General features: G+C 36.1%; 1 protein-coding gene across 1 annotated transcript in view; it reads left to right on the top strand.

Moving 5' to 3' along the window:
* The window catches only part of DOK5 (docking protein 5), a 484210-nt gene that overhangs the window by 395229 nt on the left and 63488 nt on the right, over positions 1–25493 (top strand). The window contains exons 3-5 of the mRNA XM_053694882.1: positions 1288–1402; positions 17743–17862; positions 20087–20276. Of these exons, the coding sequence (XP_053550857.1) occupies positions 1288–1402; positions 17743–17862; positions 20087–20276 (425 nt within the window). The remainder of the gene's footprint in view (positions 1–1287; positions 1403–17742; positions 17863–20086; positions 20277–25493) is intronic.

Genomic DNA, 25493 nt, shown 5'->3' on the forward strand with positions numbered 1-25493 from the left:
ACTCTCTGCTACATAGAACAGTAAAAGAACAATCTACCATTGACATCACCACTTTCTGTGCTACTCTTGAACTAGATCTACCAACCATAAAGTATTGAACAGGTGTGTCCCAACCACAACCCAGGTCTCTTAATCCATCACCACAACCACAAAGAAAAGACTGTGGCCTCAATGAGACAGAGGAAAAAGCTAATCGCTCAGGCAATGGTGGTACCCACCTGATGTCAGTGTTGGGAGTATATTGTATCTTTTTTATTTCTAATTTCTAAGATGGTTTAGAGGGGACCGAGGGTGCCCTTCTTTTGTGATAAATTATCTAATAAGGCCAACTCAGTGCTAAACAAAAACAAAACATTTTTTACACCATCTGGGTGAATAGGTAAAAAAATGAATAGTCTGGTTTTGACAAGAAGACAAAATAATCTAATTCCTCATTACTTTCTTCCCTTGCATCAGAAAATATGTTTACCCTCAGTATTCTATAGATACAGTGACCACCTCTAATATGTTGATATGTGCGAAAACACAGGGTAAAATATCTATGGCAGCTCATTTTACTAAAGAGTAAAGAACTTGTCATTAACAGCTGTATCTGTTCTGTCAGACTTAGGGTTTGATAAGATAGAACCTAACACACTTTTATGCAGGTAATCTGCACTGCTTATGGCACATTTATTGTACATTTTTTAAACACAACATGTGTTTTAATATTCCTGTACATGTGTAAAAATTTGCGAGTTACAACATTACTCACTTCCTAAATAGTTTCTATTTGTTTACCCTTTTATGATATTTAAAGAAAAAACAAGTACTATGTAGTGTATATAAAAGTATTTTTTTTACGATACATCGCACATTTCCAAATAAGATATGCTCAAAAATGATAAGCATTTTGTCTGCAGTGTGTCTTCACTGACTGCTAGTACATGAATGATTCAGACTAAATGTAAAACAAAATATATATTTTGTTTACCAAATTTGGCAATTATCCAATTCTAAATATGTTTTATTTTTGTCAACTAATATATGAAAGATTCAATTTACAAAAGCCTTTTCTGAATGTTCAACACTCTTCCTTGAAGAATCTCTAATTTACAAATGAAATAATTGTTTAGAGTCAAGTAAATGGCCAACCCATTTAAATAATCTTCCTCTGGTTTTATGATCGTATTCCCTTAAGCACTGCAGTTACTGTCACTGTTTGTGCTAGAATCTAATTTGCCAGGTTATTCAATCCACTTTTTTTTTTACCAAGTTAATAAAATCCTCTCAATTGTCTTTGTCTAGGTCACAGAACTCAATAATGTGAAGAATGTTCTACGACTTCCAAAAACCACGAAGAAGCACGCACTGGGAATATTTTTCACTGATGACACCTCAAAAACATTTGCTTGTGACTCGGGTACGTTGACCTTGTCATGTCCAAAAGGCTGTAAGGTCTCTGATGAATGGGATAGAAATCTTTCAAATGGTTAAAGTAATAATGCAGCTTCAGTAGGAATGTGGCAATGCACATTTTACAGCAGTCTCTCAGTGCTTTTAAGTAAATAAAGTTGAAATCAGGTTTCAAAGCGTATATAAAAGTAGAAATAATAAAGAACACACACAAAAAACAAAGAAAGACCAGACTGATAAGTTTACCCACTACAACTCTTCTGGTCTTGTAGTCTTAACTACTTGCAGTTCCTCCCTTGTACTTTTTTCTTTCTCATCTGTGCTTTCCCTTTAATCTCTTTCTTTAAATTTCCAGTAATATCAAATCAATATTTTTTCTTTCCTTTTTCCGATTGTAATATATTCCTGTTAGTGAGTATCCAAGAAAGTTGAGCCTAGATTCAATGTTTTCCATGTTTACTGTCTTATTTTGTTTGTCTGCTCTACTTGCATTTTTCTTTTTTAAACCAGTGTTCCAATCCCATGTCACTCCAGTCACTATAAATTCTATCAATGATTGGATTTTCTATTTCCAATACCAAAGAATATTTTCAAGAATGTATATTAAAGCAAGTCTTAATAAACCCATTTCACTTGTTTGGTTGATTAATATCTTGATGTACCCAGTCAGTATTCAATCTGAAAAACAGACCATAATTTAAAAATGTTTTTTTTTTATGATAATGTTTAATGTTTAAACAAAAAACAAAAACAAACAGGAAGTGAATTTGAAAAGAGAATGAGGGATTTTTTTTTTCAAAATTATTGAACCATCCAAATCTTCCTTTAGGTGATGGGAAGACTTGAAGTAGGGTCTGGAATAGATTACAATTAAGAACCTGTAATGTTTGGTAGAAACTGAAGACAAAACACAAGGAGATACTTAAAGGGACACTGTACCCAAATATTTTCTTATGTGCTTCAGATAGAGCATGCAATTTTAAGCAACTTTCTAATTTACTCCTATTTTCAAATGTTCTTTATTCTCTTGGTATCTTTATTTGAAATGCAAGAATGTAAGTTTAGATGGCGGCCCATTTTTGCCGAACAACCTAGGTTGTCCTTGCTGATTGGTGGATAAATGCATCCACCAATCAAAAACTGCTGTCCAGAGTTCTGAACCTAGAAAAAAGCTTACATGCCTTCTTTTTCATATAAAGATAGCAAGAAAACGAAGAGAAATTGACAATAGGAGTAAATTAGAAAGTTGCTTAAAATTGCATGCTGTATCTGAATCACAAAAGAAAAAATGTGGGTACAGTGTCCCTTTAAAATGCTATCTTAAATTTTATTACAGCCCCTGCTCAGTAGTAATTAAAACAGCATAATTTAAATTATATTTAAAAAAAAAATAGCAATTCAGATGAAGGAATAAAGTTAAATTATTTAGGATAAAGGCTAAAAATAACATTGAGACCAAGAAACATCCTAGGAAAGTTAAGGGCACATTTCCCAGCATTCATATATTACTGCAAATGACTGCAAATAGATAAATAATAAGAGAGGATAAATAATAACAGTTAGGTTGAGATTCCAGTGAGGGAAGAACACAAACATGTTTACGTTGGAAAGGGAAAGTAGAACATATTTGATTGAAAAAAAAAACAAGAGGCACAAATCTGCTTAAGTTAACCAAGTAATTCAGGTTTGCTGTGGGAAGCCAGGTAGCATGTTGTGGTGTCTGAAACAAGGTAGCATGTATTTGAAGTAAAAGACCAGACAGCATAGGCTGGCTGCAGAATGTCAGAAAGCTCAGACTTGCCTTGGCAGGCCAAAAAGCATTTTTATTTAAAGTTGAGTATCACAAGGTTGTTAAAAAAGACTTGGGTATACAAGATAGTTGCAGAAGACCAGGAGTGACTACTATGCTTTATACTAAATCCAAGTAGCACAAACTTGTTGTTGGAGGCCAGAAAGCATAGACTAGCTTATAAGCACAAGTGAGTTGCAGAAGCACAGGAAACAAAGACTTGAAGGAACTCAGGCAGCACTTTGGAGACAATTAAATAGGCAGTACTGAAGAGACAAAAACACATGATGTTCTGTGGAGACACGAACACGGGCAGTGCTACAGAGACAAGAATACAGGCACCGCTGCAGTGACAGGATCGAACACGGGCAGTGCTACAGAGACAAGAATACAGGCACCGCTGCAGTGACAGGATCGAACACGGGCAGTGCTACAGAGACAAGAATACAGGCACCGCTGCAGTGACAGGATACATGCTGCTAGCTGCTCAAATCCCCAATTACTAAATATTTCAGTTAAAAAAAAAAAAACCTGACTTATTTTTTGTGTCTTACTTAATGCATAGTCATATTTTGCTTTTATTGGTGAACAATTTAAGTAAGTAGACTGTTGACCTCAAAGTCTAGAGATTAATTGTATATTTAAGGTATATTAAACTTTACAATCTGCCAGTAAGTTTGGTGTGACATAATTCTATGTTTAATGGAAATATTTTATTGTTGTTTAATGAGTGGAAATAAGGGACCTTTCGATTAATGGAGGGTGTATTGAAACACTTCATAGAAAATGTATTGTTCTACTTATATTTTATTTTATTATTATTTTGTTTGTTATTATTTGTTTTAGAAATTTCAGTTATATTTTTGTGATTAACTTAGTTTGCACACAACAATAACAAGCCAAAGCAAAATTAGCTGCCAAAAATGTTGGATTCAGTTATAAACTTATGTGCTATTTTAGTAAACAGCCAACAGATGCCTTGAGGCTTTTTATTTAGTAAGCTGGCCCAAAATTTCATTTACATAACCTACTGTACAAATAAATCTGATTTACTAGTATTAATGGCAATATTATACCCTGTAAACCTGCAGCAATGTATTAAATTGTAGGATTGTTTTTTCACTGCCTGCAAGTCACTGATAAATAAGGATATAATTAATTTTGTATTTTTTTTTTTACATAAAATATTTAAATGAATACGTGATTATTAACCCAATAAATGAAAATAATTGCATACATAATCAAACAAGTATATGCAAGATTAGCTATAGATTATATAGGGGTCGATTCCAATCTTTCCAAATATTTTTCCACTATAGAAAAAAAGGGAATGGATATTGTTTTTTTTAATTAATAAGTTGTTCATACACTTTCTGAGTTAAGCACATCCATGATTGTTTTCCCACGACAGCACTTGGAGCTGCCTATAATGGATGACAATCACTGAAATAACAAATTGGCTAATGGGTTAAAATGAAGTCTATTGGGCCGATTTATCAAGTGTTGACATTTAACATTGCACAAACAGTTCTGGTGAACTGCTTGTGCAATGCAGCCCCCTGCAGATTTGCGGCCGCTAGCAGGGGTTGTCAATCAAACCGATCATATACGATCGGGCAGATTGATGTCCGCAGCCTCAGAGGCAGCGGACGAGTTAAGGAGCAGCAGTCTTAAGACCGCTGCTTCTTAACTCCTGTTTTCGTCAAGCCTGAAGGCTCGCTCGAAAACAGCTACATTGGGGCCGATTGACAGCTTGTTAAATTGGTCCCTATGTCTGTGTTTTGCTAATGGATAGATAGGTTTTTCTGATAAGTGTTTCACAATATGAATGTCATTTGTATATGAGCATCATGGGCATGTTTGATCAATTATGTTTTTTAAACTTGTAAAATGTTAAAAGTATTTATAAACAGTATATTAAATTGTTCTGCTAAATCCAGAGAGTGCCGCATCCCACATAGTGTTATATATGTATGTGGGTTCTTGGACATATATATATATATATATATATATATATATATATATATTGCCAGGGTAATCCAAATATTATCATAAATAATACACACTTACACAATATTCACAATAAACGGGCAGAAGTCTTCATCCAGACAGCATCTTCTATCTTCATCCATCCGGCGCGGAGCGGCTCCATCTTCTAGACATCCGACGCAGAGCATCTTCTTCATCTGACGTCTTCTTGAACAATGACAGGTTCTTTAAGTGACGTTATCCAAGATGGCGTCCTTTCAATTCCAATTGGCTGATAGAATTATATCAGCCAATTGGAATTAAAGTAGGAAAAATCCTATTGGCTGATGCAATCAGCCAATATGATTGAAGTTCAATCCTATTGGCTGATCCAATCAGCCAATAGGATTGAGCTTGCATTCTATTGGCTGATTGGAACAGACAATAGAATGCAAGCTAAATCCTATTGGCTGATTGCATCAGCCAATAGGATTTTTCCTACCTTAATTCCAATTGGCTGATAGAATTCTATCAGCCAATCAGAATTGAAGGGACGCCATCTTGGATGACGTCACTTAAAGGACCCGTTATTGTTCAAGAAGACATCGGATGAAGAGGATGCTCCACGTCGGATGTCTAGAAGATGGAGCCGCTCCGCGCCGGATGGATGAAGATAGAAGATGCCATCTGGATGAAGACTTCTGCCCGTCTGGAGGATCACTTCTGCCCATTAGCAGGACCACTTCTGTCGGCTTTGTTGAGGACTTCGGCCCGGTTGGGTGAAGACTTCTCCCGTTAAGGTGATCTTCAAGCCGTTAGTGTTAGGTTTTTTTAAGGGGGTATTGGGTGGATTGTAGAGTAGGGTTGGTTGTGTGGGTGGTGGGTTTTAATGTTGGGGGGGGATTTGTACTTTTTTTTACAGGTAAAAGAGCTGATTACTATGGGGCAATGCCTCGCAAAAGGCCCTTTTAAGGGCTATTTGTAATTTAGTGTAGGGTAGGGCTTTTTTATTTTGGGGGGGCTTTTTTATTTTGTTAGGGGGATTAGATTAGGTGTAATTAGTTTAAAAATCTTGTAATTTGTTTTTTATTTTCTGTAATTTAGTGGGTTTTTTTGTACTTTAGATAATTTTATTTAATTGTATTTAATTTAGGGAATTAATTTAATTATAGTGTAGTGTAAGGTGTAATTGTAACTTAGGTTAGGTTTTATTTTACAGGTACTTTTGTATTTATTTTAGCTAGGTAGTTAGTAAATAGTTAATAACTATTTAATAACTATTCTACCTAGTTAAAATAAATACAAACTTGCCTGTAAAATAAAAATAAACCCTAAGATAGATACAATGTAACTATTAGTTATATTGTAGCTATCTTAGGGTTTATTTTATAGGTAAGAATTTAGTTTTAAATAGGAATAATATAGTTAATGATAGTAATTTTATTTAGATTTCTTTTAATTATATTTAAGTTAGGGGGTGTTAGGGTTATAGTTAGACTTAGGTTTAGGGGTTAATAAATTTAATGAGTTAAGAGATGTCTATCAGCGCTGGACTAGGATAGCTATCTCCGGCTCCTAAAAGCAAAGGGTCCTTAGCTGACCCTAGTGGGGAATAGGTGTATATAGTAAAACGCTAAGGAGCGCCAGGAAAAATAGGCAGAGATAGTATATTTAATAAACAATGGTTATACAATAATTAAAATGAGTAGTTAAAATGAATATTATGATGTGATATTGCTAAAGAGTACAATCACTAAAATTCATGGATCCATGATGATAAGAAATATAAGCATAACAATAATAAACAGATGAATAACCATAAAAACAGGGTGATGCGGTTCAAAAACTAATAGCAATATAAAAGTTGATATACATTAATATAAATATAAATATAAAACAAAAAATGGAGAATCAATATGAAAAATGTAAATGGGTATTAGTCCATGGATGTATCAAATGTGAAAAAAATGATGAAAAAAATGATTAAATAAATCCCAAAAGGGTGAGAAAAAAATGGTGGTGTCCTGTGAATGTGTATAAAAATATAAAAATGTAAAAATATTAAATTATAAAAATATAAAAATAAATGCGCAAAAATGATGTGCAAAAAGGCTTTTATATATATATTATTATTATTATATATTATTATATATTATATATTATTCCGTAGCTGGGTACAATGATAGGGGTATACAATGACAAAGATTTGTGATACAATACAAAACATAACAAGACTAAACAAATCTAGAACAGGAGGAAGAGGGCCATGCTCCGGAGAACTCACAGTCAATAGATTTAGGGTGCAGAGACATAAGGTTGGGGTAGCTTGATACATTGATTGTATTTGCAGCAGTGAGTCAGGCAGTTCATGTACATGTATTAGCTTGGTTCGGATGCAGGATGGAGGAGAGATGGTAAGCCTCTCTGAATAGGTGGGTTTTCAAGGATCTTCTGAAGCTATACAAGGTTGGAGACAGTCTGATGTAGCGGGGTAGAGAGTTCCAGAGGACAGGAGCAGCATGTGTGAAGTCTTGGAGGCAGGAGTGGGATGCAGAGATAACAGGAGTGTAGAGACATAGGTCAGAGGTTGATCAAAGAGGACGGGATGGGGAGTATTTCACGATGAGAGAGGAAATATAGTTGGGAGTTAGACTGTTGAGTGCTTTGTATATTAGGGCTAATACTTTAAATTGCATTCTGGAGTGTATGGGGAGCCAGTGTAGAGACTGGCAGAGCGGAGCAGCTGATGTAGATCGTCGACTTAGGTGGATTAGTCTAGCAGAAGCATTCATAATAGATTGGAGGGAGGAGAGGCAGTGTTTTGGAAGGCCATTTAAGAGTAGATTGCAATAATCAATGCGTGACAGGATGAGGGAATGAATAAGTATTTTTGTAGTATTTTGAGTAAGGAAGAGACAAATTCTGGAAATGTTGCGTAGGTGTGAACGGCAGGATTTGGTAAGCGTTTGTATATGTTGGTTGAATGTGAGTTCTAGTGTGACCCCAAGGCAGCGGACCTGAGGTGAGGTGTTGAGAATAGAGTCTCCAACCATCAGAGAAATGTCAGGTGTTGGATGTCTCAAAGAGGGGGGAATAAGAAGCCGCTCAGTTTTGGACAGATTGAGTTGGAGGTAGTGTGAAGACATCCAAGAGAAAATTGCAGAGAGGTAGTCAGAAATCTGGTTGAGTAAAGAGGGAGAGATATCAGGAGAGGAAAGATAGATTTGGGTATCATCAGCATATAGGTGGTACTGGAATCCAAAGGAGGCTATAAGTTTTCCAAGGCAGGATGTATAAAGAGAGAAAAGCAAGGGACCCAAGACAGAGCCTTGCGGTACTCCAACTGAGAGAGGCATAGGATCACCAGATATGTTGTTAAAGGAAACTGAAAACGAGCGGTTTGAAGGATATGATGCAAACCAGGAGAGGGCTGTGTCTCGGATGCCAAATGAATGTAGTATTTTTAGGAGGAGAGGATGGTCAACTGTGTCAAAAGCTGCGGACAGGTCAAGAAGAATTAGTAATGAGTAATGGCCTTTTGCTTTGGCTGATAACAGGTCATTTGTTACTTTAGCAAGAGTGGTTTCTGTTGAGTGTTTAGGGCGGAAACCAGATTGTAGTGGATCAAGTAAGGAGTAAGTTGTGAGAAATTGAGTTAGCCGATTATAGACTAGTCGTTCCAATAATTTTGAAGCAAAGGGAAGTAAGGAGACCGGTCGATAGTTAGAAGGCGTGGAGGGGTCAAGCGAGGGCTTTTTTAGGATTGGTATGATTGACGCATGCTTGAATGTGTCAGGAAATGTGCCAGCAGTGAGGGATTGGTTAAAGAGATGAGTTAGGGTAGGGGTTAGTGAAGCAGAGAGAGGGGGAATAAATCGTGAAGGAATAGGGTCAAGTGGGCAGGTTGTGAGATGAGCCAAGGATAGGAGTGCAGAGACTTCTTCCTCTGTTACAGGATGGAAATAGCATAGATTTGTGTTAATAGAAGGGGTGGCTAGGATCGCTGGGTTTGCGGGGTGCGAGGTGCAAATCTCTTTTCTAATGGTGTCAAAAATATTTTTGAAGTGATCGGCAATAATTTGAGCAGTGAGGTTGGTAGTGGGCGGGGGGCAGGCGGACGTAAAAGGGAGTTAAAGGTTGAGAACAGTTTTCTGGGGTTGGATGCTTGAGATGACACGAGGGAGGAGAAATAGACTTGTTTTGCCAGGCTGAGCGCAGAGTTGTAGGACTTAAGGGTGAATTTATAATGTTGGAAATCAGCAAAGGTGCGTGATTTCCTCCACTGCCGTTCAGCGGCCCGTGAGCATCGCTGAAGATATCTGGTCTGTTTAGTGTGCCACGGTTGCCGTCGAGTGATTGATGTATGTAGAAGAGTGGAGGGTGCAGTTTTGTCAAGTGTTGATTTTAGTGCCGAATTATACTGTAGAGTCATGAGGGTTGGACAAGAGAGGGATGAAATGTCAGAGAGCAGAGGACTCAGTTGAGTGGAAAAGTCTGTGAGATCCAAGTCATTTTTTATTCCTGTGAGGTAGCAGTTTTTTGGGGGCTTGCAAAGATGTAGCAGGTAGAGTGAGAGAGACAGTTAGTAGATGGTGGTCAGAGAGAGAAAAAGGGAAGTTAAGGGAGTTGGAAACAGCACAGAGATTTGTGAAGACCAGGTCTATGGAGTTGCCTTCACAGTGTGTTGGAGATGTTGTCCATTGGGACAGGCCTAAAGAGGTGGTAAGGGATAGAAGTTTAGAGGCAGCAGGCGTGTTAGGCTTATCAAGGGGTATGTTGAAGTCCCCTAAGATGAGAGAAGGGACATTAGAAGAGAGAAAATGTGGAAGCCAGGCTTCAAAGTGGTCCAGAAATTGTGATGCTGGGCCAGGGGGCCGATAGATAACTGCAACACGAAGAGCTATAGGGGAGAAGAGGCGGATAGCGTGAACTTCAAAAGATGAGAAGGAAAGAGAGGGGGGTGAAGGAATGCAGTGAAAGGTACTGTGTGGAGACAGGAAAATTCCTACTCCTCCTCCTTGTTTGTCTCCAGGCCTGCGAGTGTGACTGAAGTACAGGCCACCATAAGACAGAGAGGCTACAGCAGTTGTGTTAGAGGAGGAGAGCCAAGTTTCAGTGAGGGCTAACAGGTTAAGTGAACTTGAAATAAATAGGTTGTGAATAGATGTAAGCTTATTGCATACCGAGCGTGCATTCCAAAGGGCACACGAGAATTGGGGTGTACTAATAGAGGTGCAGTTAATGAGGTTTAGAGGGTTATGTGTGCAAGGTGTATGAGGTGTCATTTCGGGTAGTGATCTGAGGGAAGCAGAGGGTGGACCTGGGTTAGGCGAGACATCCCCAGCTGCAAGAAGAAGAAAGATGGTGAGTGAAAGAAGATGAGAATGTGTCTTATGTGAGTGTTTAAGTTTAGGATCAGTAAAGCATGGCTGGCTGAGGGATGTGAGATAGGAATAAAGTTCATGTGTGTTGTAGAGGGGGGAAGGTAGAAGGGAAGGAGAAATATGAATGTTCTGAGTGCTGTTTGTGAATGGAAGAGATGTGACTTTAAAGAGAAGGGAGGAAAAGGTTAAAGCAGACATCAGAAAGTGTAGCATGTTTGCATTTAATTGTTGGAATTTGAAAGTACTTATCTCTGTTGTCCACTCCTTTGTCTAACTCCCTTGTTATAACTCTCTCTACACTTATGAACTAGCACACTTAGGGAACTGCACACAGTGCTGCTATGATCTAACAAGCTGGGGATATTCAATTTAAAGGTAATAACAGTCACACGATCCTAATTAGCATAGGTCATAAATTAGAGCAGGATCAAACAAGGCCTAAACAAACATTGCAAATGGCACCTTTCTTATCAAAATGGAAGATACAGAAAAGAAAGCTTTTTTTTAAGGTAATACAGACATACCAGAGAGATATAAAGTTTGGTGGGGGAAATATGCAGTTCTAATATGTGTTGCAGGGTTAAAATGGAGTCCTTAAGCACATACCAGAGAGATATAAAGTTTGGTGGGGGAAATATGCAGTTCTAATATGTGTTGCAGGGTTAAAATTGAGTCCTTAAACACATACCAGAGAGATATAAAGTTTGGTGGGGGAAATATGCAGTTCTAATATGTGTTGCAGGGTTAAAATTGAGTCCTTAAGCACATACCAGAGATATATAAAGTTTGGTGGGGGAAATATGCAGTTCTAATATGTGTTGCAGGGTTAAAATTGAGTCCTTAAGCACATACCAGAGTGATATAAAGTTTGGTGGGGGAAATATACAGTTCTAATATGTGTTGCAGGGTTAAAATTGAGTCCTTAAGCCCATACCAGAGAGATATAAAGTTTGGTGGGGGAAATATGCAGTTCTAATATGTGTTGCCGGGTTAAAATTGAATCCTTAAGCACATACCTGATGAGAGAGGATAATCCAAAGGTCTGATATCATCCAAGTGGTGTAGGAATAAAAGTCAGATCATATATGAAAATGATTAGTTCCTCAATAATAAATATGATATTCCAAAAGTTATATATGCAAATGATATGTGGTGAAGAACTGGAAATTATCCTGGGGTTTCCTCAAACATTCATTTTCTGTTTACCAGTAAATAAAAAAAAATACATAGTGCAATACAGCTAAAAGTAAAAGATAAACAACTGAAAAGGGGCTCACCATAAAATGTCAACGCGTTTCGGCCCTGTATATGGGCCTTTTTCAGTGGCGGCGACATTGGGGGCGGCAGATTAGGGGTTAAGAAATGTAGGTAGGTGGTGGCGATGAAGGGGCGGCAGATAAGGGTTTAATAAGTATAATGTAGGTGGTGGCGGTGTAGGGGGCGGCAGATTAGGGGTGTTTAGACTCGGGGTACATGTTAGGGTGTTAGGTGTAAACATTACCAAAGGAATCAATGGGATATCGGGCAGCAGTGAACATGAGCTTTCACTGCTTTCAGACTCCCATTGATTCCTCCAGGGCGGCGAATTGAAAACCAGGTACGCTGGGCCGGAATAGTGGCGAGCGTACCTGGTAGAATTTTGTTAACTAGCAAAAGTAGTCAGATAGTGCCGAATTTGCATTCAGAACATCTGTAATGACGTAAGCATCGATCTGTTTCAGACTGAGACCGGCGGATCGTATGTTAGGTCACAAAATTCTACTTTTACCGGTCTGTAGGGTTTGATAACTAAGGGGAATCAGGCTCTCTACAAATACGCTGTGGAATTCCAGTGTATTTGCGGGTGACGGCTTGATAAGTAGATGCCAAAGTGTTGGATAACGATATATATACTAAATTGGGATTTTGTCAATATTAGATGTTAAGATTCAGCATATAATAAAAAAAGTCAATTTGCAACTAAAAGTCCATGTTCAAAGTCAAAATGAAATGACAAAAAAAAATAAAAAAACACATGTAAGATGGAAGCTGTGGATTCCCCAGGGCCTTCTCTCCAAAAGACCAGTCAGGTACACCACCAAGGACTAGAAGATAGGTGCCTTATTGACATTTGTATCTTTTAGGTGAAAATGCTGAGTATACAGGGAGTGCAGAATTATTAGGCAAGTTGTATTTTTGAGGATTAATTTTATTATTGAACAACAACCATGTTCTCAATGAACCCAAAAAACTCATTAATATCAAAGCTGAATAGTTTTGGAAGTAGTTTTTAGTTTGTTTTTAGTTTTAGCTATTTTAGGGGGATATCTGTGTGTGCAGGTGACTATTACTGTGCATAATTATTAGGCAACTTAACAAAAAACAAATATATACCCATTTCAATTATTTATTTTTACCAGTGAAACCAATATAACATCTCAACATTCACAAATATACATTTCTGACATTCAAAAACAAAACAAAAACAAATCAGTGACCAATATAGCCACCTTTCTTTGCAAGGACACTCAAAAGCCTGCCATCCATGGATTCTGTCAGTGTTTTGATCTGTTCACCATCAACATTGCGTGCAGCAGCAACCACAGCCTCCCAGACACTGTTCAGAGAGGTGTACTGTTTTCCCTCCTTGTAAATCTCACATTTGATGATGGACCACAGGTTCTCAATGGGGTTCAGATCAGGTGAACAAGGAGGCCATGTCATTAGATTTTCTTCTTTTATACCCTTTCTTGCCAGCCACGCTGTGGAGTACTTGGACGCGTGTGATGGAGCATTGTCCTGCATGAAAATCATGTTTTTCTTGAAGGATGCAGACTTCTTCCTGTACCACTGCTTGAAGAAGGTGTCTTCCAGAAACTGGCAGTAGGACTGGGAGTTGAGCTTGACTCCATCCTCAACCCTAAAAGGCCCCACAAGCTCATCTTTGAAGATACCAGCCGAAATTAGTACTCCACCTCCACCTTGCTGGCGTCTGAGTCGGACTGGAGCTCTTTGCCCTTTACCAATCCAGCCACGGGCCCATCCATCTGGCCCATCAAGACTCACTCTCATTTCATCAGTCCATAAAACCTTAGAAAAATCAGTCTTGAGATATTTCTTGGCCCAGTCTTGACGTTTCAGCTTGTGTGTCTTGTTCAGTGGTGGTCGTCTTTCAGCCTTTCTTACCTTGGCCATGTCTCTGAGTATTGCACACCTTGTGCTTTTGGGCACTCCAGTGATGTTGCAGCTCTGAAATATGGCCAAACTGGTGGCAAGTGGCATCTTGGCAGCTGCACGCTTGACTTTTCTCAGTTCATGGGCAGTTATTTTGCGCCTTGGTTTTTCCACACGCTTCTTGCGACCCTGTTGACTATTTTGAATGAAACGCTTGATTGTTCGATGATCACGCTTCAGAAGCTTTGCAATTTTAAGAGTGCTGCATCCCTCTGCAAGATATCTCACTATTTTTGACTTTTCTGAGCCTGTCAAGTCCTTCTTTTGACCCATTTTGCCAAAGGAAAGGAAGTTGCCTAATAATTATGCACACCTGATATAGGGTGTTGATGTCATTAGACCACACCCTTCTCATTACAGAGATGCACATCACCTAATATGCTTAATTGGTAGTAGGCTTTCGAGCCTATACAGCTTGGAGTAAGACAACATGCATAAAGAGGATGATGTGGTCAAAATACTCATTTGCCTAATAATTCTGCACTCCCTGTATAAAAGTAATCTTTAAAACAGGGGAACTTTAATTAATTAACATTTTTAAAATATTTACTGCTGCGTTTTGTTAAACATACCGCTGTTCCTCTGCCCGCATCTCATACTATATTTAGGATATCAATGACGAATCTGGCTTCCTCCAATCATTGCATGCTTAATCTGGTGTCCAGCTTGTGGGGCACACAACAATGCAAACAAACTGCACACATACAATAGCTTAAGCTAATATCGATTACACTCACATTTGCATCACTCATTTTTATTTATTATTATTCCCTCTGAAACAGTATTTATTTCAATATGGGATCATACATTATTTTATATTACTTTCATATATTTCATCAAGTAGTCACTTTTAGCTACCCACATTTTTGTTGTGCTCTTTTCGTCTTCTTTAGTAACTCCACATTTGTATTTGATCTTCACTTTCACTTATTTATGTCTTAGATAACAGTCTCACGGCTTGATTAGAAGTATCACTGGTTTATACCTATTCTTAAATAATATACAATGTAATATATTTACCACAAAATGGTCTGAATTTATATTCTAACCTTTGTATATCCCTCCCTTAATCATCCTATGACTGAAGCTTAGGAGTGAATATCTATAATAATTATTATCCTCAGCTTCGTCAATATCTCTGGTGAAAAATCACAGATATAAGATCATTGGTACACATGTTCCATCTTTGGACAGGATTCCTTTACTATAGCCTATAATGCATGTATCATTACTATTGCACATACTAAATCAAAAGCACATATGCATCAGTGTAAGCCTTCATTTGTACCATTGTAGGATATCAAATATGGAACCTCCAAGACATGGTATTATGATCTAGATAAGTTCTACAGTAAGACCCTTCTAGCATTTTCTTAATAAATCTTACATTAATCATAGGAATTATTTGGTACATGTGACTTATCTTCGGATTGAACAGTGGGCAATGGAGCAACTGTATCTTGGTACTGAAACCAGCATTGACACATAGAATCTAACCACTGTATGCCAATTTTTATGTATACGCAGGGTTCAGTGTTATATAGCTAATTTACCGTAAATGAGGAGTGCATGAATATAGTGAGATGAAATGATATTGGTATCACCCTCTTGTTTAGTTATTTAGACCGATGAACAAATCTAAAGTACATTAAGTCAAGCACATTTATAGATAATAACGCTGGTCTATAATTGATACTCAGTTATACATAGTAACACTCAGCCTTTTATTAGTACATTCTTCATACTCGTAATTGGGAGTGCAAAGATGGAGCGGTCCTTATGATATTACGACCCATACATTAACAGTCAGACCTCTCCTAGCACTCTCTCAATAAAGCATATTTTAATTATAAGGACTATTTGGCACATGTCACTTCGCTTTATATCTATATCTATATCACGGTATTGAGATTACTATTGACATGTAGACCCTGACTACTGTATGCCTGGTACGATTATATATATAATCGTACCAGGCATACATATTTATCAATAATACATATTTATCAATAATGCCTGATGGGGCTCAGTGTTATATAGCTGACTGGTTTATTTTAAATGAGGAGTGCATGAATATAGTGGGTAAATATTGACATAAACTTATAATGTCGAATGGCGATATTGAGACACATACAAGCCTGCTCATTCATGATCGATGAGACCAATGAACAAATTCACAGTACATTGTGTCAAATGCAGTTACTGAGACCTATAATTGATATTATTCATGTACAGTGATACTCAGCCTATTGTTAGTCCATTCTCTACGCTTGAAATGGTGAATGCACAGATAGAGCGGTTTGATGGTGGCACCTATTCATGATATTGATAGGACTCCATATGTGTACTGACTACTCAGATGTTGATCTAACAGTGTTAACAATGTATTATATCGGTGGGCTATAATTGATTAATATGTTTGAAACAATGTAAACCTATTTCAATTGCGACCTTTGCTTTACTTTAGTGTATATTTATGAATATACCCTCTTTCCTTTATCACAGTCGTGGTTATATTTATTGAAGGCTATGACATGTAGATAATAACAGCTCTGTAGTCGATCTTGATCTAATGACTCTTGGGCTAATATAGAAGGAATTCAGATGTGACCGACAGCTTATATGCAGAGCTAGGATTTTACTAGTGGGTTTTCCGATTTCATATCCACCTAGTAACTGGTATATTCCGCCTGACACAAAGTAAATAGAATGGTCTAGTAGAAAGAACCCATCATACGTCATTTGACAGGTGTACGCCCTCTCATGACGCTCACTATGACGGTTTGTCAGGAATTATAGGAAACACAATCCTATTTGTTAAGCCATTCTAATGACATGCTTGGTAACCAATCCTTAGTTATGTTAGAATCCAATCATATTGCGAGGAGGGTCTAACTGATTCATAAATATCCTGCAATAGCGGCGGCCCGCACCCCCTTTAAGGAAGTGTTTTTTGTGAAACGTGCGTCAGGGGTCCTCTTGGAGAAGCTTTGGCTCTCCTCTGTTTTAATTTGCTAAATTATGTTGTAAATAACAATTTATTGGTAAACTCACTTTAGATATAAGCCAGCAGTATATTAAATAATAAGGATAATTTAATTACAGCCCTCGGAATTTAAGGGCTTTATTTATAATCTTTTTGTTACTACTGACTGTTACAATTTAAAATTTCCAATCTGAGTTTGAAGAATTATATGGGAATTTGACCTTTCAACATATTTTAGTGTTTTTAATATTAGCTTAAGCTATTGCATGTGTGCAGTTTGTTTCTTACGTTTTTCAATAAAGGTTTAAGAATGAATTATATTTATAATTTAAATGTTGACTATGACCTCTAGGGCAGAGTTATAAATGGATTCACAGATAAGAGCTTACTATATACAATTGTATAATATATTACAATTACTTTGTTAGTTGTGTTCTGTTCTCTGCTCTATATCTGTGGCAGGTAACCAATTCTAATATATTAAGATTTATCTTACTTGTAATAATATATTGGTCTCCTGTCAATTAACACTCTAGCCCTCCCCCCACCCTTTACTATAATTCAACACTTACAATACAGTCTGAAGTTCAATAATCATTATTTACTGAAGAAAAGATCACGATTATTCTAAACCTCTTAGTTTGTAGTGATATGATGTCCAAGAAAGTATTCCAAATTTTAAGCAATTTCTGTCAACTGATTTTTAGTATTTGTCAAATTTGATTGTAGTTCAAATATAGCAATATAAGTGGGAGCTAGATGCTAATTGGGGGTTGTACACAAATGCCTCCTTTGATTGGGTTACCAGATGTGTTCATCTAGCTCCCAGTATTGAATTGCTGCTTCTTCAACAAAGGATACAAAGAGAACAAAGCAAATTTGATAATATAAATTGAAAAGTTGTGTAAACTTGTATGCTCTGTCTGAATTATAAAAGTTTCATGTCCTTTATTTGAAAGTTATGATAAGAATGTAAATGCATTAGGGTTTTCTGTATGTTTGTACAGAGCTTGAGGCTGATGAATGGTGTAAGGTGCTGCACATGGAATGTCTTGGAACACGGATTAATGACATCAGCCTTGGGGAACCAGACCTGTTGGCCACTGGAGTAGAGAGAGAACAGAATGGTAAGCATTCATGCTTGCATAAAATGCAATCACTTATGCAATTATTTCAATAATAATTATAAATTATTATTAATACTTAATAAATACTAACTAAATTCTAAATTATGGTATGTTTTTATTTCATGTGATTTAGAATGTGGATTAAATGACAAACAAACAAAAGTGTAGATCTTAAAGTTATAACATTAGCAACTAGAGTTAGTAACAGAAGTTTCCACACATTTTATTGGAATTCTTGTTCTTACTAAAAGTTATGTTTACATTAGCATTAAAGAGAATGGCTATCAGTGTAACATCATGGCCAAAAGTAGGAGATTTTCATAAAGTATTATTTAATGAAGTAGTAAACACAATATAGTATTTGGAGGCCAAAACTAAATTTGGTTAATTGACTCTTGATAGATTTATCAATGTCTAATATCTTTTAATAGACTATCAGGCTAATTATTTGTAGATATAAATCTTTAAAAGCCCATTTTTCCTTGATTACTACAAAAAATAATTACAGGATCCCGTCTACTGTATTTCACAATACTAAATATTTATAGTTGTTGATTTTCCTATCCTTTATGCTTTTTCTTTCCTAATATATATCAATTCCTTGTTCTCTTTTAAAATAGATTGATAGAGGAAGTGATCTCTAGTCTGACTGATTATATGAACATTTCTTTAGGGATAGGTCATCTGCTAAGTGGATGGAGCCTGGAAATGGATTTTGTGTAATGTTAGAAACACTTATATTAGTGTGTTAAGCACAGGTGATATAGTTGTAACAAATGTATCCTGAAATTTTGCTTTATTTTTATGTTACTGTATTGTAAAAGATGTTTCATTAAATATTAAGTGATCTCATTTATGGTGCTCAGGATTCTGCGAGTTTATGGTGGAGGGAGGCAGTCACCCCTGTTTCCTCGTGCGTCAGTCAAGAAAAGGTGTTGTATAAAACATTGTATGAGCTATCAAATATAATTTCAAATACATTTAATTAATTAATTTATATGACTGTGAAAGTCAGATTGGAGTAATTAAGAGATACTGGCCCAGATGCATTAAAGCATGCTTTGAAAGTGCTATAAGATCTGTCAGATTTATCAATATATATGAAAGGAAAATATTACACCAAGAGTGTTGTATCTGGCTTTGGATGTTCTCTACATTTCACAATAACAATGACCAATGCCTTCAAATATATGACTCTATTTAACAAGCAGCAGAAGCTGCTGTGGAGCTCTTGTGGGCAGGCTCATGAGAGCCTGCTTGCTGCAAGTTAAGAAGTAGTGTTTATCCGACCCACCTCTCCACCAAAGGTAGCAGAGTTCAAACACCCCAAACTTGAGAAGGAAGATTTGAATATAATATTTCCCCTTTAGACATCTTTTGTGTATAGTGTAGTATTTGACTGTACAATTTTGAGTACCTAAAAATTAATTTGTAATGTTTTCAAAATTGGGACAGAGAACCAGATGAACAAGAATTGTTGGACTTCTTTATTTTCTCACAGCTTTGATTTTAGGATTTTTACCTATGTTGACACATGTAAATTGTTATAGTTGTGAGAATCTGCTATTAGTTAAATATAAGTAATGTTACTTTTTTTCTTGAAATCTTTGGACATATTATTTGTATTGTTTATTTGTCTAGGTTTCTATTGGGTAGCTTTGTAAAATATTTAGACAAGGATCTGTCATGGGTAGAATATCATAGTCAACCTATAAACCATGCAGAAATTCATTAGAGACGGTAAAAAATATATGCATGGAATCCAATAAGTTTTTAATAAGTGTCCTAAACTTAAAGGTATACTAAACCCAATTTTTTTCTTTCATGACAAAGATAGAGCATGCAATTTTATGCAACTTTCAATCAGCAAGCACAACCCAGGTTCTGAACCTAAAATGGGCTGGCTTCTAAACTTATATTCTTGCTTTTCAAATTAAGATAGCAAGAGAATGAAGACAATTTGATAATAGGAGTAAATTAGAAATTTGCTTAAAACTGCATTCTCTATCTGAATCATGAAAGAAAAAAATTGGGTTCAGTGTCCCTTTAAGACTACTATACATAAGATTACTATAAAATCATATTTAAACTATGCTATGTAAATAAAAAAAATTTTGGAAAGTTGTTGTCAGTTTAATTTAAAATTCTTGTACAGTTTTACTGTGATTTTATTAATTCTATATTTTATAAAGATTTTAAGACTAACACTATCTTTTTCTCACAGAAAGATTCAATGTATATTTGATGCCATCCCCTAATTTAGATGTCCATGGGGAATGCACGTTGCAGATAACATTTGAGAATATCTGTCTATGGGACGTTCACAACCCTAGATTGAAATTGGTTTCTTGGCCACTAAGCTCACTTCGGAGATATGGCAGGGATCCAGCTTGGTTCACATTTGAAGCCGGCAGGTCTGTACTACAGTGAAACTTTAAATGATTATTCATCTTTAGAATTGTTTTTAAAATTAAAAGCAAGATAATTCAGATAACACCTTTAGAATGATAAATAGATTTGAACAAATGACTTTGTATTTTTTTTAATTCTACATATTATCAATACATTCCTTTTTTATCATTTTTCCCAAAACTGCACCTGCATCCAGGTATTTACGATGGGAGCAGGAGTTATAGTGCATCTATAAGCAGTGTCTCTAAACCCATCAAATCAAATTGTTCAATGCCCTCAGCAAAGTCTCAGCTAAAAAAAAAAAAATAGAACTGAGGAGTACTAAGGGCTAGATTACAAGTGGCTAGTTAACTGTTTTGTGTGAGCGATAAGGTGTTTATAGTGAATGTATTAGTTTGAGCGCAGTTGTATTTAACGAGCGTCAGGATAGCGCAACTTCAGAACTCTGGTTAACTGTTACGTGAGTCCAAAAAGTTGCACAAAACGCATCAAAAATACATTTAAAAGTACAGTTACACTTATAAAACTGTCTAATAATTTTTTTTTTTTTTTTTTTTAAATTGCATAAAAAAGTTATAAGGGCTCATGTGTAAGAAAAAAAAAGTATATGTCTAAAAATTTATATGTATGTGTGTATAGACATATATACACATACAAAGACATAAATACATATGTATACATATATAGATGTACAAGTGCATTGGAGCTGAAAACATGAAAAATCATATCTATGCAATATCATATTTAATAAAGTGTCTAACTGTGTAATTACTGTAAATATTTTACATTCAAATGTTCTTTGCATAGGGGAATATGTTCTAAGTATTTTTAAATAGATATTCCTAATTATATCTACATATATATTTATATCTATACCTATATATAGTTATATATATATATATATATTTGGTATAACTATGTATTTTACAAAAAAGCAAAAACATTATTATTATATATATATATATATATATATATATATATATATATATACTGTATATATACAGACACACAGAGAGAAGTGCACTCACAGGAACGAACAACCAGATCAATAAAATTGTTAGCCTGTTCTATGGGGATTTACCACCTGGATGCAACTTCTTTTAGTCCAGTAATGCTTTTCACAGAGAAGAACTTTCCTGTAGTATATCAGTCTGATCCCGCCTATCAGAAGCTGCACCCAGGTGGTAAATCGCTATAGAACAGGCTAATAATGGTATTGAGCTGGTTGTTTGTTCCTGTGATTGTGCAAAAAGCTTACTTCTAGCAAATGTAAATAACGAGCAGGAGTGATGAATTGTGCTCCCTTTACAGTAATCCTCCAAGGCTGTGATTTCACGTCTCCTTTTCCTCTACTTTTTGGTTCTGTTCCAAATTTCAATGTAACTCTTGGTGCGCCAATACAGTCATGTTCTGTCTATACATGGCTGTTCTATCCATACCTTGATCAGACAGGAATTACACTGGATTAGTACTGGTCTTCATCCTATATTGAGTCTTTTGGTAGCTGTAGGTTTATGATAAATGGTCCAAAAAAGTTGCTTTTCTCAAAGTTGTTCCAGGCAACATATAAATCAAAATAAATCAATAAATAAATTCAATTTGTTGTGGACCATATTAGCAGAAGCAAATCTTCTTTAAGAATAAAACATTAACTATATTCATATGCATAAGATATTATCTACACTTTTTAACATTTGGAAATAAACAGGCTTGCACACTTACTCAGAGTTACCTCATAAGTACACCAGTCATTGTATGAAGGAGGATAATACAATGTTCTGTATGTGCAATAAAGGAAATAAATAAAGTAAATAAATGTTTCCTACATGTAAAAACCTACAAGAATTACATATTTTGTACAATTGTAAATCAATGTTTCTTTCATGTAATTAGCAAGAGTCCATGAGCTAGTGACGTATGGAATATACAATCCTACCAGGAGGGGCAAAGTTTCCCAAACCTCAAAATGCCTATAAATACACCCCTCTCCACACCCACAATTTAGTTTTACAAACTTTGCCTCCTATGGAGGTGGTGAAGTAAGTTTGTGCTAAGATTTCTACGTTGATATGCGCTTTTCAGCATTTTGAAGCCCGATTCCTCTCAGAGTACAGTGAATGTCAGAGGAATGTGAAGGGAGTATCACCTATTGAATGCAATGGTTTTCCTCACAGGATATCTATTTCATAGGTTCTCTGTTATCGGTCGTAGAGATTCATCTCCTACCTCCCTTTTCAGATCGACAATATACTCTCATATTCCATTACCTCTACTGATAACCATTTCAGTACTGGTTTGGCTATCTGCTATATATGGATGGTGTCTTTTGGTAAGTATGTTTTCATTACTTAAGACACTCTTAGCTATGGTTTGGCACTTTATGTATTTATAAATATAAATATATGTATTGTACTTATATTTGCCATGATTCAGGTTTCAGTATATTTCCTTTTGCAGACTGTCAGTTTCATATCTGGGAAATGCATTTTTTAGGAAAATATATTTCTTACCTGGGGTATATTTTTTTTTCAATTGACTGTTTATATTTTGCGGGCAGAATTAGGCTTGCAAGGGTGCGAAATGCCAAACTATATTGCGTCATTTTTGGCGTGAGATTTTTTTGGCGCGAAGTTACTTTCAATGACGCAAATTCATCATTTCCGGGCGTCTTTGTCGACGCCGAGTCCTTTCACAAGGTTGCGTCTTCAATGACGCAAGTGTGTCATTTCGGGATGTTGTTAGCGCAAAAAAAATTTCCCTGTTTGTTTGTGCGTCATACTTGGCGCCAAATATTTTCATTATTTTAAACCCCATTCCTATATGCCTCTTGCCTTTTTTATCTATCAGAGGGCTATGCTGTTTTTTCCCATTCCTGAAACTACCATATAAGGAAATTGATCATTTTGCTTTATATGTTGTTTTTTTCTCTTACATTTGCAAGATGTCTCAATCTGATCTTGTCTTAGAAATCACTGTTGGAACCCTGCTGACTGATAACAGTTCTACCAAAGCTAAGTACATTTGTTGTAATCTTGTGAATATTATATCTACAGCTGTGGTTTGTAATAAGTTGTCATGATAAACTTTTACATGCAGAGAATATGTCCATCAGTAATAGTACATTGCCTGTTGCTGTTCTTTTAACATCTAATATACAAGATATACTGTACCTGTGAATTTATAAGAATGTATTGCTGATTCTATTCAGAAGGCTTTGTCTGCCATCCCGCCTTCTAATAAATGTAAAGGTCTTTTAAAACTTCTTATAAAGTTAATGAAATTTTAAATGACTGACACCATACTGAATTATCCTCCTCTGATGAGGATCTATCTGATTCAGAGGATTCTTTCTCAGATATTGACACTGACAAATCTACTTATTTATTTAAAATAGAGTACAATTGTTCTTTTTTTAAGAAGTGTTGATCATATTGGATATTGGGGAGACTAGTCCTCTTGATATTAAAACGAATAAACGTTTAAATTCTGTTTATAAACCTCCTGTGGTTATTCCAGAGGTTTTTCCAGTTCCTGATGCTATTTCTGATATGATTTCTAAGAAATGGAATAGGCCTGGTACTTCTTTTATTCCTTCTTCAAGGTTTAAAAAACTGTATCCTTTGCCAGCATTTAGATTGGAGTTTTGGGAAAAGATCCCCAAAGTTGATGGGGCTATCTCTACTCTTGCTAACATACTACTATTCCTACGGAAGATAGTACTTCGTTTAAAGATCCTTTAGATAAGAAACTTGAATCTTATCTAAGGAAAGCTTATTTTTATTCAGGCCATCTTTTTAGGTCTGCAATTTCTTTGGCTGATGCTGCAGCTGCTTCAACATGTTGGTTGGAAACTTTAGCGCAACAAGTATCAGATCATGATTTGTCTAGCATGGTTAACTTGATTCAACATGCTAATAATTTCATTTGTGATGCTATTTTTTATATCATCAAAATTGATGTTAAATCAATGTCTTTAGCTATTTTAGCTAGAAGAGCTTTGTGGCTTAAATCTTGGAATGCTGATATGACTTCTAAGTCCAGATTGCTATCTCTTTCTTTCCAAGGTAATAAATTATTTGGTTCTAAGTTGGATTCAATAATTTCAACTGTCACTGGGGGGAAGGGAGTTTTTTTGCCTCAGGATAAAAGACCTAAGGGTAAATCTAAAGCTTCTAACTGTTTTCGTTCCTTTCGACAAAATAAGGAACAGAAATCTATTTCTTCCCCCAAGGAATCTGTTTCCATTTGGAAGCCTTCTTCAAAATGGAATAAATCCAAGCCATTTAAGAGATCAATGCCAGCCTCCAAGTCTGCATGAAGGTGCAGCCCTTATTCCAGCTCAGCTGGTAGGGGGCAGATTAAGATTTTTCAAAGATGTTTGGATCAATTCAGTCCAAAATTATTGGATTAAGGGTATTGTCTCTCAGGGGTACCGAATAGGATTCAGAGTAAGACCGCCTGTGAGAAGATTTTCTTCTCTCACGCATTCCAGCAAACCCAGTAAAGGCTCAGGCTTTCCTGAAGTGTGTTTCAGACCTGGAGATTTTAGGGGTAATCATGCCAGTTCCGTTTTAGGAACAGGGTTTGGGGTTTTATTCAAATCTATTCATTGTCTCAAAGAAAGAAAATTCATTCAGACCAGTTTTGGATCTAAAAATTTTGAATCGATATGTAAAGAGTACCAACTTTCAAAATGGTGGCTATAAGGACTAGTCTGCCTTTTGTTCAGCAAGGGCATTATATGTCCACAATAGACTTACAGGATGCATATTTTCATATTCCGATTCATCCAGATCACTATCAGTTCCTGAGATTCTCTTTTCTAGACAAGCATTACCAATTTGTTGCTCATCCTTTTGGCCTAGAGACAGTTCCAAGAATCTTTTCAAAGGTCCTACTATCTGTAATCAGAGAGCGGGGTATTGCGGTGTTTCCTTATTTGGACGATATCTTGGTACTTGCTCAGTCTTTACGTTCTGCAGAATCTCACACAAATCAACTAGTGTTGTTTCTTTGAAGACCTGGTTGGAGGATCAATTTACCAAAAAGTTCTTTGATTCCTCAGACAAAGGTAAACTATTTAGGTTTCCAGATAGATTCAGTGTCCATGACTGTTTCTAACAGACAAGAGACTTGGTTGCAGCCTGTCAGAACCTTCAGTCTCAGTCATGTCCTTCAGTAGCTATGTGCATGGAAGTTTTAGGTCTCATGACTGCAGC

The sequence above is a fragment of the Bombina bombina genome, chromosome 1 (genome assembly GCF_027579735.1).
Source record: "Bombina bombina isolate aBomBom1 chromosome 1, aBomBom1.pri, whole genome shotgun sequence".
In the NCBI taxonomy this organism is placed as follows: Eukaryota; Metazoa; Chordata; class Amphibia; order Anura; family Bombinatoridae; genus Bombina; species Bombina bombina.